Source organism: Cavia porcellus, unplaced genomic scaffold (assembly GCF_034190915.1).
Source record: "Cavia porcellus strain 051 isolate PalLab524CR breed Dunkin Hartley unplaced genomic scaffold, mCavPor4.1 scaffold_1, whole genome shotgun sequence".
NCBI classification, from domain to species: Eukaryota; Metazoa; Chordata; class Mammalia; order Rodentia; family Caviidae; genus Cavia; species Cavia porcellus.
In genome coordinates, this window is record NW_026947484.1 from 204,825,954 (window position 1) to 204,836,644 (window position 10,691).

Genomic DNA, 10,691 nt, shown 5'->3' on the forward strand with positions numbered 1-10,691 from the left:
CCACACAAAGGCACAGAGAGAGAGAGGTATGTGAGTGTGGCTGGGCAGGGGAGGATGGGAGGCCAGGACAGGGTGACCTGCCTTTGTCCCTCCCCTCCTCCAAGGCTGAACTCAGCCATCTTTTTCCTGATGGCCTCTCTCAGGTGCCTGCTCTCTCTCACTCTGTTCTTCATGGCACTCTGCCCATGGAGCCATCTCACTGTCCCAACCAGCCATAATGCTAGTGAGACAGCAGGAAGACCCTTCTTACACCAAGGGTCTGACCACCTACTGCCCCCAAATCCAGCTCCCTGATGGGGCCTCCCTTTCTGGTAAATTAAAAACATGCTTCCTGGTCTCCACATCTGTGTTCCTTGTCCAAGAGGCCCATGAGAAGGGAAAAGAGCAAAGGGTGGGTGACACCAGCGTCACCCTAGGACCCCACATCCACAGAACCCAGCCCAGTGTCAGATTGGGAGGAGGGAAAGAGAGGAAATTTCCGGAAGAGGTGGGACAGCCTGACCACCAGAAGAAAGAAGGTTGCTACTGCTCTCCTAAAACCACACAGAGTGCCAGTTCTTACAGCTAGACCTTGGCTAGGAAACACAAGAGGATGTGTGTGCCACAGGCTTCTAGGAGACCAACAGACCCTCTCTAGAATCCACCAAGTTCACCCACTTCTTATGATTAAGCAGTGTCTGAGATGACATGCAAGACAATATCCTACACAACTGAAAGTAACCCCAATTCAACTATAATTGTAATTATAATGTCTCTTACATTGAGGTTTTGATATTCCTGCTCCACTCCCAGACTTTGGGCACCAGTGTCGCCAGGAATCAGAGTCCTGACGGCGAGGAATGGACCCTTGTTTCCTTGGTTCTTTGATAATTAAGTCACAACACACAGACTTGCAGAAATCTAAGTCGAATTTATAGTAAAGTAGGTATAGAGAGAGTTATGCTTCAGGCAAGAAGGCAGAAGGGGCCAAGGGAACATATGTATCTACTTCGAGTTTGGGGCATTTTTGCGCACCCAAGAGTTACTCTTGGGGCCCAAGGAACTTGAGTAGTTATAAAACTTATCACCATTTTACTCAGAAGTTATGCAGGACTTGCAAATGTCTTCCTGTCCTAATCAAATGGTTTATGTTTCTTCAGGGGCTTTAGTTGTGTTTAAGAAACTTCCAAAAGATAAATCCTTCATTTAAACCAGGTCCTAAGGCAGGAAGACCTTAAACAATATTTCCCTTCCTGATGTCACAGACTGTAGACTATGGCAGTGAGGAAGGCTGTGTGCCTTGCTCAGGAACTAGACAGCCAGGTGGCCAGGGATCAGAAGGGAAGTGCACAGTATGTGACAGATGTGAAAGATGTCACAGTGCTCTGTAAGACCACGTCAGGCTTGAGACCTAATGAGTAATTCTAAATGCATTCCGTGTTGATGTATTCCTGTACCAACTGGCAATGCGTGCTATGCTAGATCCCTTCTCCTCTGGCCCACTAATATCTAACCATCAGCCTAATGATAGGACAGCTACTCGAAGGTCCACACAGTGACAAAAACTTCCCCTCCAGCAGAACTGAGGGGACTTTTCCCTGGTCCGAGTGAATTACTGTTTCAAAGAGCTGCTCTCGGGGGACTTCCAGGAAGATGACAGAGCAGTAAGCAGCAGGGCAAACAGCCTCTCTGAGAGTCACCTCCACACACTGAATAATAGCACTGTGAGGAGGACAAGGAGGAAAACAGTGGGTCCCGCAGAGCCAGTAAAAAGAAAAACTTCAGTGAGGAAGGTGGTAGCTGGCAGCACCTTCTCCCCGAGACAGGACTCACTGCAGGAGAGCAGCTGCTTGAACCTGGGGATGCACAGCCACAGGAACAGTGATGGCTGGAGGCCTCTGCAGACAGACGCAGCACTAGAGGGCAGCAGCGGACATGGAGGACTGCACTGGCTGGTGGTGAGTGCAGAGGACCCCATCTTCCCACAGGGGGACAGTGATGAGCAGGAGCCATTGTGGAGTGGGGCCAGAGAAGCCCAGAGCCACAACTGTTGCCAGCTTCCTCTAGCAGCTCCTAGCTGGGCACAGACCGTGGAAATTGCTTGCACTGCGGTGAAACCAATGAGCCTGGTGATATTATGCTCTGCTCTATGATTAAAGCAAGTTGGCTTGTTGGGATAGATGGGCGAGGCCATTCGGACTCCGTCTCCACAGTGTTGTCTACTGGTGAAACCAGAGAGAATCCTGGAAGTGGACTATTTGTTTTTCTTTTTATTTCTTAGTTTTGTTTTGTTTTTTGTTTTTTCTTTCACCTTCATTGTTTAAAAATGAGTACGAAAGTGTTTCCTAACCGCTTTGTTGGTGTGATTCTATTCTGTTCTTCCTTTTATCTCTTCCATCTCTCTTTCGCTTCAGGCTTCTGCAAAGTTGGTGCAATCCCTCTTTGTCCTCCAACCTTATTTCTGAACTCTTTCTCATCTTCCACTTCTCTATTTTCTCCTTAATACATTTTAAATTTAAATCCTCTGGCAAAATTGACACACTAAGGCCTTATAAATCTGGTTTGGTTTACATTTTATTATATAACCAAAAATCTAGTTCATACAGCTAAATGTAGCAAATTAAGGGTTAGCTCAGTTTATTGTTTTCAAGGCTGTGTTTGATGCTATTGGTAACACGATAGCCAAATTCACATAATTGTTCTAAACAGCTGTTGGTCCTGATAATCCATGCCTGAGATTAACTAAGGGTCACAGAAAATATAATGCTGCAGTGCCAAAGAACCAAGGACTGGGCCAGAAAGCAACAACCTCTCATCTCCAACAAACTGAAGAGGTAAGATTTTCCAACAGACTCAAACCCAAAACCCAGCTACACCCAGAACATACCTCAGAGAAGTAATCATCATGTAAGGGTCCTAAATACCACCAATAAAGCAACTCACCATACAAGCATCACCCTGGGAATTAAACTACAAAAGAGAGAAAATAATATAAGAAGACACTCAAGCAAAATTCAACCCCAGACATCCATTTCACCAAAGGCAAACCTAGGGGGCAATGAGGTGGGACGATCCAAAACCCCTCCACCAGGTCTCTGTGAAGTGGAAACCACTAAGCAGTTGAATGAGGGTCTGGAAAAAATGAAATCAGAATTAATCTCCAATAACTACAGAGATTACCAAAATATGCACCATGCTTGGTGACATTAGAGCACACTCACACACAAAAAAAAATAGATGAACATAAGCAAACCATGGATCTCAGCACAGGAAAGAAATGGAATCCATAAAGCAGATTCAAGCAGATATCCAGGAGAATAAAACTCCACTGAAAATATTCAAAGCAAATTATGCCAATGCAAAGACAGGACCTCAGATATTGAAGACAGGCTTGCACTTAGCGACTTGGAAAAGAAAGATTTCTCAAAAATAGCAAGGGACCATGAGAAATCAATCCAGCAGCAGCTAGATGAGACAAAGAAGAATAACCTGAGATTGACTAGAACAAGCAGGAGAGACCATAAATAACATTTAAAAACTGTTCACAGAAATCATGACGAAAACTTTCCAGGTAGAAAAAAGAATTTTACTTATAGATAAATAAGGCTTACAGAACTCCAATCAACAATCACCAAAAAAACCTACATCCAGGCATATCATAGTCAAGATTCCAGAAATTCAACACAAGAATACAATCCTAAAAGCTGTTAGAGAAATGAAACAAATCACCTATAAAGGAAAGCCCATCAGAATTACAACTGACTTCTCAGAACAAACTCTCAAGTCAAGGAAATCTTGGAGTGAAGTACTCCAAGTTCTAAAGGAAAACAACTTTCAACCCAGACTGATGCACCCTACAAAATAAATAGTGCTGGGAAAATTAATTTTCCACAGGCAGAAGATGGAGTCTACACTCATATATCTCACCATGAATGAAATAAAAGATAACTAAAATCAAAATGGATCAAAGATCTAAACATTAAAACAGAAACAATCAGCTAGGAGATCAAATGGGCAAAACTCTTAAAGATGTATGTTTAGACAAGGACTTCTGAACAGAATCCCAATAGCACAAGAAATAATACCTAGTACCAACAAACAGGACTACATCATATGAAAAAGCTTTTGCACAACAAAACTAATAACCAACAGATTAAAGAAACAACCTACCAAAAAACCCTATAGAATAGAAAGAAATTGCCAGCTATTGTTTACATAGAGGACTAACATACAAATGTATAAAGAACTTAAAAATATTAGAAAATCCCCAAAATAAAATACCAGGTCAAAAAGTGGACAATTGAAATGGATAGACTTTTCTCAAAAAAAATACAAATGTCCACTAAATACATGAAAAAATATTCACCATCACTGGCCACTCAAGAAATCCAAATTAAACCAACATCGAAGTTCCATCTCAGTCCAGAATGCCTGTCTTCAGGAAATCACATAACAGCCAGATGTGGTCATGCACAGCTGTGACCTCAGCACTCTAGAGACTGAGGCAGCAGGATCACTGCAAGTTTGACGCCAACCTGGACTACACAGTAAATTCAAAGCCAACTTGAACTGCAATAGCAAGACCCTGTCTCAGAAAAAAATCAAGTAACGAATGCTGGACAGGCTAGGGAAACGGTTTTCTACATTGTAGATGGGAGCATAAACCAGTTCAAGCGCCATGGAGATCAGCATCAGTATAGACACTGCTTAAAAAACCTAAAACTAGAAATTCCACCTCACCCAGCTAATTTACCTTCTAGATACCTTCCCCGCAGAGTTAAAGACATCATATTGCAGTGACCCACCGGTATCCATCTGTATAGCACTCTATTCATAATAGCTAGATTTTAGAAACAGCTTTTCTATCCATCAACAGATAAGTGGATAAAGAAAACACAATTTGTATACACAATGCAGTACTACTCTGACATAAAGAAGGAAAATATGTGAGGCTTTTGAAGGTAAATGGATGCCGCTTGAGACCATAATGTTAAGTGAAATAAATCAGACACACAAGATTCAGAATCATATGACTTCCTTATAAAAATTCCTAAATATAAAGAAAGAATGAAATAAAAGATAGCAGGCAGTAGGGAGACCATACTCAGTTGGGAAAAGAAGAGATGGAGGGAGAGAAAGGGAGTGAGGGGAAAATGGAAGGAATAGGAATAGAAATACAGTTTTTCAAATGGGAAGGGACTGAGTGTTGGAGGAAACAGGAAGGGATGGGAGGGGTATGGGGACCCTAAAAAATTAAGTTAAGTCAGTACACCCACTCCCCACAATAAATGTAATCATCAGGTACTGCAACTGTGTACTAATCTTTAAAAGTTTCAATCAGTTTCACTGGGAACGGAGACCACAGTCCCCAGGTTTGTGCTCCCTGTGGGTACCCAGAGAAGCGTGCCCTCCCTGATTTTCCCAGTTGCTAGAACTGCCTTCCATCCATTCCTTGGCTTTCAGCCTCTTCCTCCTTCTTCAAAGTATCAAGAAACCCCTATCCCTGCTAGGTTCCCACTTTTAAGCAATGACAGATAGCTGAGACCTTTCTCTGAAATTCTGTGCTCACTAATTCAGCGGTCCCCACCGCCACTCCCTTTGGGTCAGGGAGAAAGTGGTGCTGCTCTGGGGACAGCCAGTGGTGGTCCCTGTAGCAGCCCAAGTGCTCCACCTGACCTCCACCTTCCTGTCCCCACCTGGGACATACACCCAGGCCTGGCCCCATGCTGAGTGTTCCCCACACCTTCAGGCATCCAATGAAAGGCCAGCTCACTGCTGCTGCAGCCTTAGGGCCTCCCGGCCACTACAGCTATAGGAGCCCCAGGAAGTGAGCCTCGGTCCCCTGGGATGTGGGCCTGACACTCAGCTGGACCCCAACCAGGATCACACCTCTGGGAACCGTCCAGGAGTGAGCATGCTGGTGACCAGATTGTGCAGCCCCCATCCTTTCCTCCTAAGTACCTGGGATGGGGAATGAGGGCAGCTGGGCCACGCTCTTGTCCTGCTGGCTCCTCTGATGCCCAGCCACACCAAGCAAGCTGCCTGGTACAACCACCTCCCTCGCACACTCTAGCGCCCACAGGACTGGGGCAGCCAGTCTCTTCCGTGTGGAAACCATGACACACAGTCCCAGAGGCACCTGAGCACAGCCAGATCTGGGGGAGTCTCGCGTCCCCATCCCGCCGCTGCCCCGCTAGGCGGCTCTGCCTAACACTAGGTGCCCCTACGTCTCTTGTCTGTGGCTCCAGTCGGGGCCGAGTCGCCCTTGTGCACAGGTGTCGCCTGTGAGCGCACTGAGAGAAGCGCTGGAATCCGGGAAGGAGGCCTAAGACAGGCTAAGGGTGGCGGCGCCTCTGCTGGGGCTGCAGGAGGTGAGAAGGAGGCAGACAAGGCGGGGGTCGGGGCGGGAGGGCGCTCTGGTCGGGAGTCTCCCGAAGCCAGAGGAGACCTCGGAAGCCGCCTCACGCGGCGGTCACCACAGCATGGGACAGAGGATGGGGGTCCTAGGCTGCGCCGCCCTCTTCCGGGCTCTCCTGGGCTCGCGCGTCCTCCCGGCGGGCTCGCGCTTCCACCGCCCGGGCTTCCAGAGCGGCTGCCCCGGGACCGCCCCGCGCTGCGGTCCCCTGAGGGTGGGGGCCCGGGACAGGAGGGCGTGGGCGGGGCCGGTTGCTGGGGGCGGAGCTGGGCGGCTGGGCAATGGCCGGGTTCTAGTCGTGGAGCGGGGGGAGCAGGCGGGGCTAGAGACACTGGCTCCGCCCTGGGGCGTGGCCTGGGCCAGGCCGCCTTCGGGTTCCTCCCTTCCGCCCGGCGTTCGCCTGCTGCTTCCATCTTCCGCCCGGCGCCGGCTTTCGGTACGACCGTCGCCGCTTCCCATCGTTGCGCTGCCTCTGCGGCGCCCGAGCCCGCAATGTCGGGCCCCAACGGGGACTTGGGCATGCCAGTGGAGGCGGCCACGGAAGGGGAGGACGGCGGTTTCGAGGAAGCAGGTGACCCACGGGAGCGTTGAAGCCACCTTTGCTTTTTCAGGCGTGCTTCCTGGCGGGGTGGGGAGATCTGGCGGGGATGGGAGCTCGGAAGGGACAGAAGAGGCCCCCTCAACCGCCCCGGGCGGGCCGCGTAATCCTAGAGCTGTACTGGAGCTGCAAAGCGAGCACGGGAGAACGGGTTCCCCCATGGGAACCGCAGCCTTGGGGAACTGGGTAACCAGCTCCGTTTTACAGGCGTGGAAACTGAGGCAGTTTAGTGATGCACATGCGTTTGGGATTTGCGGCAGCCACTTCCTTCATCAGAGAGGGGAGGAATCCAGCCCGTTGCCTAGGCTTAGCAGAGGGGTGGGCTCCCCGCTCTGCTGAGTCAGCACCCTGGGCACCGCTTTCCTGGTGACCCGCTCTCCCAAGCAGCCTGTAATGTGCACAGCACTGCGGGAAGGCGGGAGGACCCTCGGCTTCCCATCATCTTCTTGAGCCTCAGTTTCCCCATCTAATATAGGAATAATGTTAGGATTAAGGGAAAAATGGAATGCAAACTACTTCTGAGATTCCAGCATGCATAGTGTTAAGTGGTTACGCAGAATTTAGTAAAAGTAGGGTAAGGATGGATATGCTTTTTGGTTTCGCTAACAACTTTATTGAGCTATAACTCACATCCTGTGCAGTTTACTCGTTTAAATTGTATGGTCTCGTGCCCTGTGGTATATTTAGAGTTCTGCATCCATCCCACAATAGTTTTGGTACCATTTTCACCGTCCACAGTCTGCTTTGGTATCTTGTGTTTTTTCATATTGACGAAAAGCAGGGCCTTTGTACATGCTATATCCGCAGCCCCACTCCACCACCAGCACTTAGTTTGCTTGTTTGTTTTTTGAGACGGGGCTTTCTAAGTCTTTAAATTGCCCGTGCTGGATATTAAGTTTGCAATCCTCCTGCCTCAGCCTCTCAGAGTGCTGGGCTTATAGGCATGTACCATCACATCCAGCTCCAGCCCCTTCATCTTCTGAGACAAGGTCTCCCTAAATTGACCAGACAAGCTGCAAACTTGTGATCCTCCTGCCTCAGTCCCCCTGTAACCAGGATTGCAGATGGGTGTCCTACCTCCTGGCCAGAATCTGCTGTTAATAGACGTAGAAGACCCCCACTGGGGCCAAAGGGCAGGCTAGAAGGTTTGCATGGTTGATGCTGGGGGGCATGGTAGGAACACGGGGAAGGGCCTCCCGAGCTGTCACACAGAGGATACTGGCAGATCCCCAGGATGGTGGGAAGGTGTCCCAGGCAAAGGCAAAGGCTTGGAACTGGGAAGTACCTTTGACACAGATAAAGCCAGGGCTGAGTGGTGTGCAGACGCCTCTCTGCCCCACCTTTTGTCCCGGTTTGTGTCTCTGATGTGAAATGTTGGTCATAATGACCAACAGACTGTCTGAATGGTTGGTATATTTGAATCCTCAGTTCTCAACCATTTCCAGAAAGGAACTACAGTAACTCCTGGGGTGGAACAGAGCTGGAGCTCAAACTCAGGAGCCACTAATCCCCAAGTCTGTTTTTAGTTCTGCCATCAACTAGCCTCGAAGACCTGCACAAGTTTCTTCCTTCTTAGGTCACAGTTTCCCCACTTGTACCAACGGAGGGGCAGACTTGCAGGACTGTCCCTGTCTGGGCCCTCTCTAGGCAATGTTGCCCTCCTCCAGAATGCACAGTCACACCCACATCCCAGACACCACCAGCCGCTTCCCCTCTGGTCCCATGCTGGCAGTCTCACGTCTCTGACTCATGTGCTGGCACAGACCTGGGTCCCGCAGTGGGCACAGGCCCAGGCCTTGGGGCTTAAGGGATACTGTGTTGCTGAGAGAAGCAGGTCATAAATGGTGGCAGAGGAGGAAGTGATAGTTGCAAGGGGAGACCTGGAGGATTTCTTGGAGGCTTTGTGGTGAGCTGATCCTGGAAGGGCTGTTGCACTGAGGCATTCTGGCTGGCAGGGACAGTTGAACAGAGGCAGGGAGGCTGGACAATCAGAGAACTTCGTTCATTACACACTCCTTCCTTCATTCAACACTTATGGGAGGAGAGCACTGGAGTCAGCAGCAAACACGAGATCAGTTACTTCATTGGGTCGAGGAGGAGCACATGAAAAATCACAGCACACAGACCCCACTGAGGGAGAGCCAGCAAGGGGCCAGCACGACCGGGGTCACAAGAGAGGCTGATCTGGTACAGGGAAGTCCCCCAGTGACGACAACCATACTGAGACTTGAAGGACGAGTGGGCCTTATCCAGGAAGAGGAGGAGAGAGGACCCACTGCATTCGGCACAGGCAACAAACGGCACATTCAAGGGCCTGAGATAGGCAAAGGCAGGGGGAAGAGGAAAAGCAAAGCTCAGAAGTTGAGACCACAGAGGGAAGCAGGGCCTGGCTCCCATGCTGGGGCTTGGGGGAGTCTGCTGGGTGCTTTATCCTGGAGCAGAGGGAGCCAGAGAAGGCTGGAGAATGAGTTCTGCCATGAACAGTGGCCTTGATGCTAGGCTCGGGAACTGGCTGTGGCCTCCCCGCAGCCGCTGAAGGACTTGCAGAGGAGGCTTGGCATCCACCAGCCTCCCAGGCTGCTCACTGCACCAAGGTTTCTTTCTTCATCCTTTCTCCACCCACTCTCCAGATGGTGCCAGTGAGGCTTGGGAAGGAGTAGGTAGTTGCCCAAAGTTCTGCTGGAGGACAGTGGGATGTGAGGGTATCTTTGAGCCCTGAGGTGACACCGGACTTGATTCTGATTCCCCTTCCTCCAGAGTACGCCGCCATCAACTCCATGTTGGACCAGATCAACTCCTGCTTGGACCACCTGGAAGAGAAGAATGACCACCTCCACGCCCGTCTGCAGGAGCTGCTGGAGTCCAACCGGCAAACACGCCTCGAGTTCCAGCAGCAGCTCGGGGAGGCAACCAATGATGCCAACTCCTAGGCTATGGGAGCCCTCAGGCCAGGCCCCAACCCTATGTCCCTGAGCCAGGCTCTGCCTGGGCACTCACCTGCTGGCCTTGACACCCTCTTGAGGGTTGGCCTCCGGTCCCCTGGTGGGTCTGCCTGCCTGTGCAAGCCCCCACTGCCCAGCATCCTTCCTGAGGCCAGATGTGGGCTGGTCACCCGCCCACCAGTCTGCCCATCTCTCAGGCACGCCCCACTCTGTCCAGGATCAAGCATCCACATTAAACAGGTCTCCCACACCACTGTGCCTCTTTCTGCTATTTGCTGGGACCACCAAATGGGGTCGTCAAGGCGTCCAGGCCCTGACCACACATTGGTGGCACCAGCTGTACCCAGAGAGGCCAAGTGCTGGCTGAGAGCTGCCTGGGTACCCCCTCCCCTATATATCCAGACAGAAGTGCTGGTGGGCAGTGCACCCCCAAACTACCTTCTCTTATTGGATATTAAGTAAAACACCTATTACGTCAGTCTGCAGACTGCTAAAAGCATTAATAGATCTGGACCCAGACAGGATGGGCACAAAGAGCTTCCACTTTCAGATTTTGAGGCAGCTTAAGCACTGAAGGGATGCTGGGGACTTGGGGGCCCGAGCAGACATCTTGCTAGGGGTTTTAGCTGGGGGGAGGGTGAGGCAGCCATGGCCGCTGCTGGAGGTGAACAGCAGTGTGTTACAGGTGTTGATCTCAGGCTGGCAGATGGGGCTAGGACGATCAGTCACCCCATGCTTCTGGACTTGATTCTGGATC

The 10,691-nt window shown here is 50.2% G+C and overlaps 1 protein-coding gene across 1 annotated transcript; it reads left to right on the forward strand.

Moving 5' to 3' along the window:
- Positions 1-6,762: 6,762 nt before the first annotated feature.
- Positions 6,763-10,184, forward strand: Bbln (bublin coiled coil protein). Its single transcript, XM_003470606.5, has 2 exons — positions 6,763-6,965; positions 9,750-10,184. The coding sequence occupies exons 1-2, from the start codon at positions 6,887-6,889 to the stop codon at positions 9,920-9,922; spliced, it is 252 nt and encodes an 83-aa protein (XP_003470654.1). The 5' UTR covers positions 6,763-6,886; the 3' UTR covers positions 9,923-10,184.
- Positions 10,185-10,691: the final 507 nt, after the last annotated feature.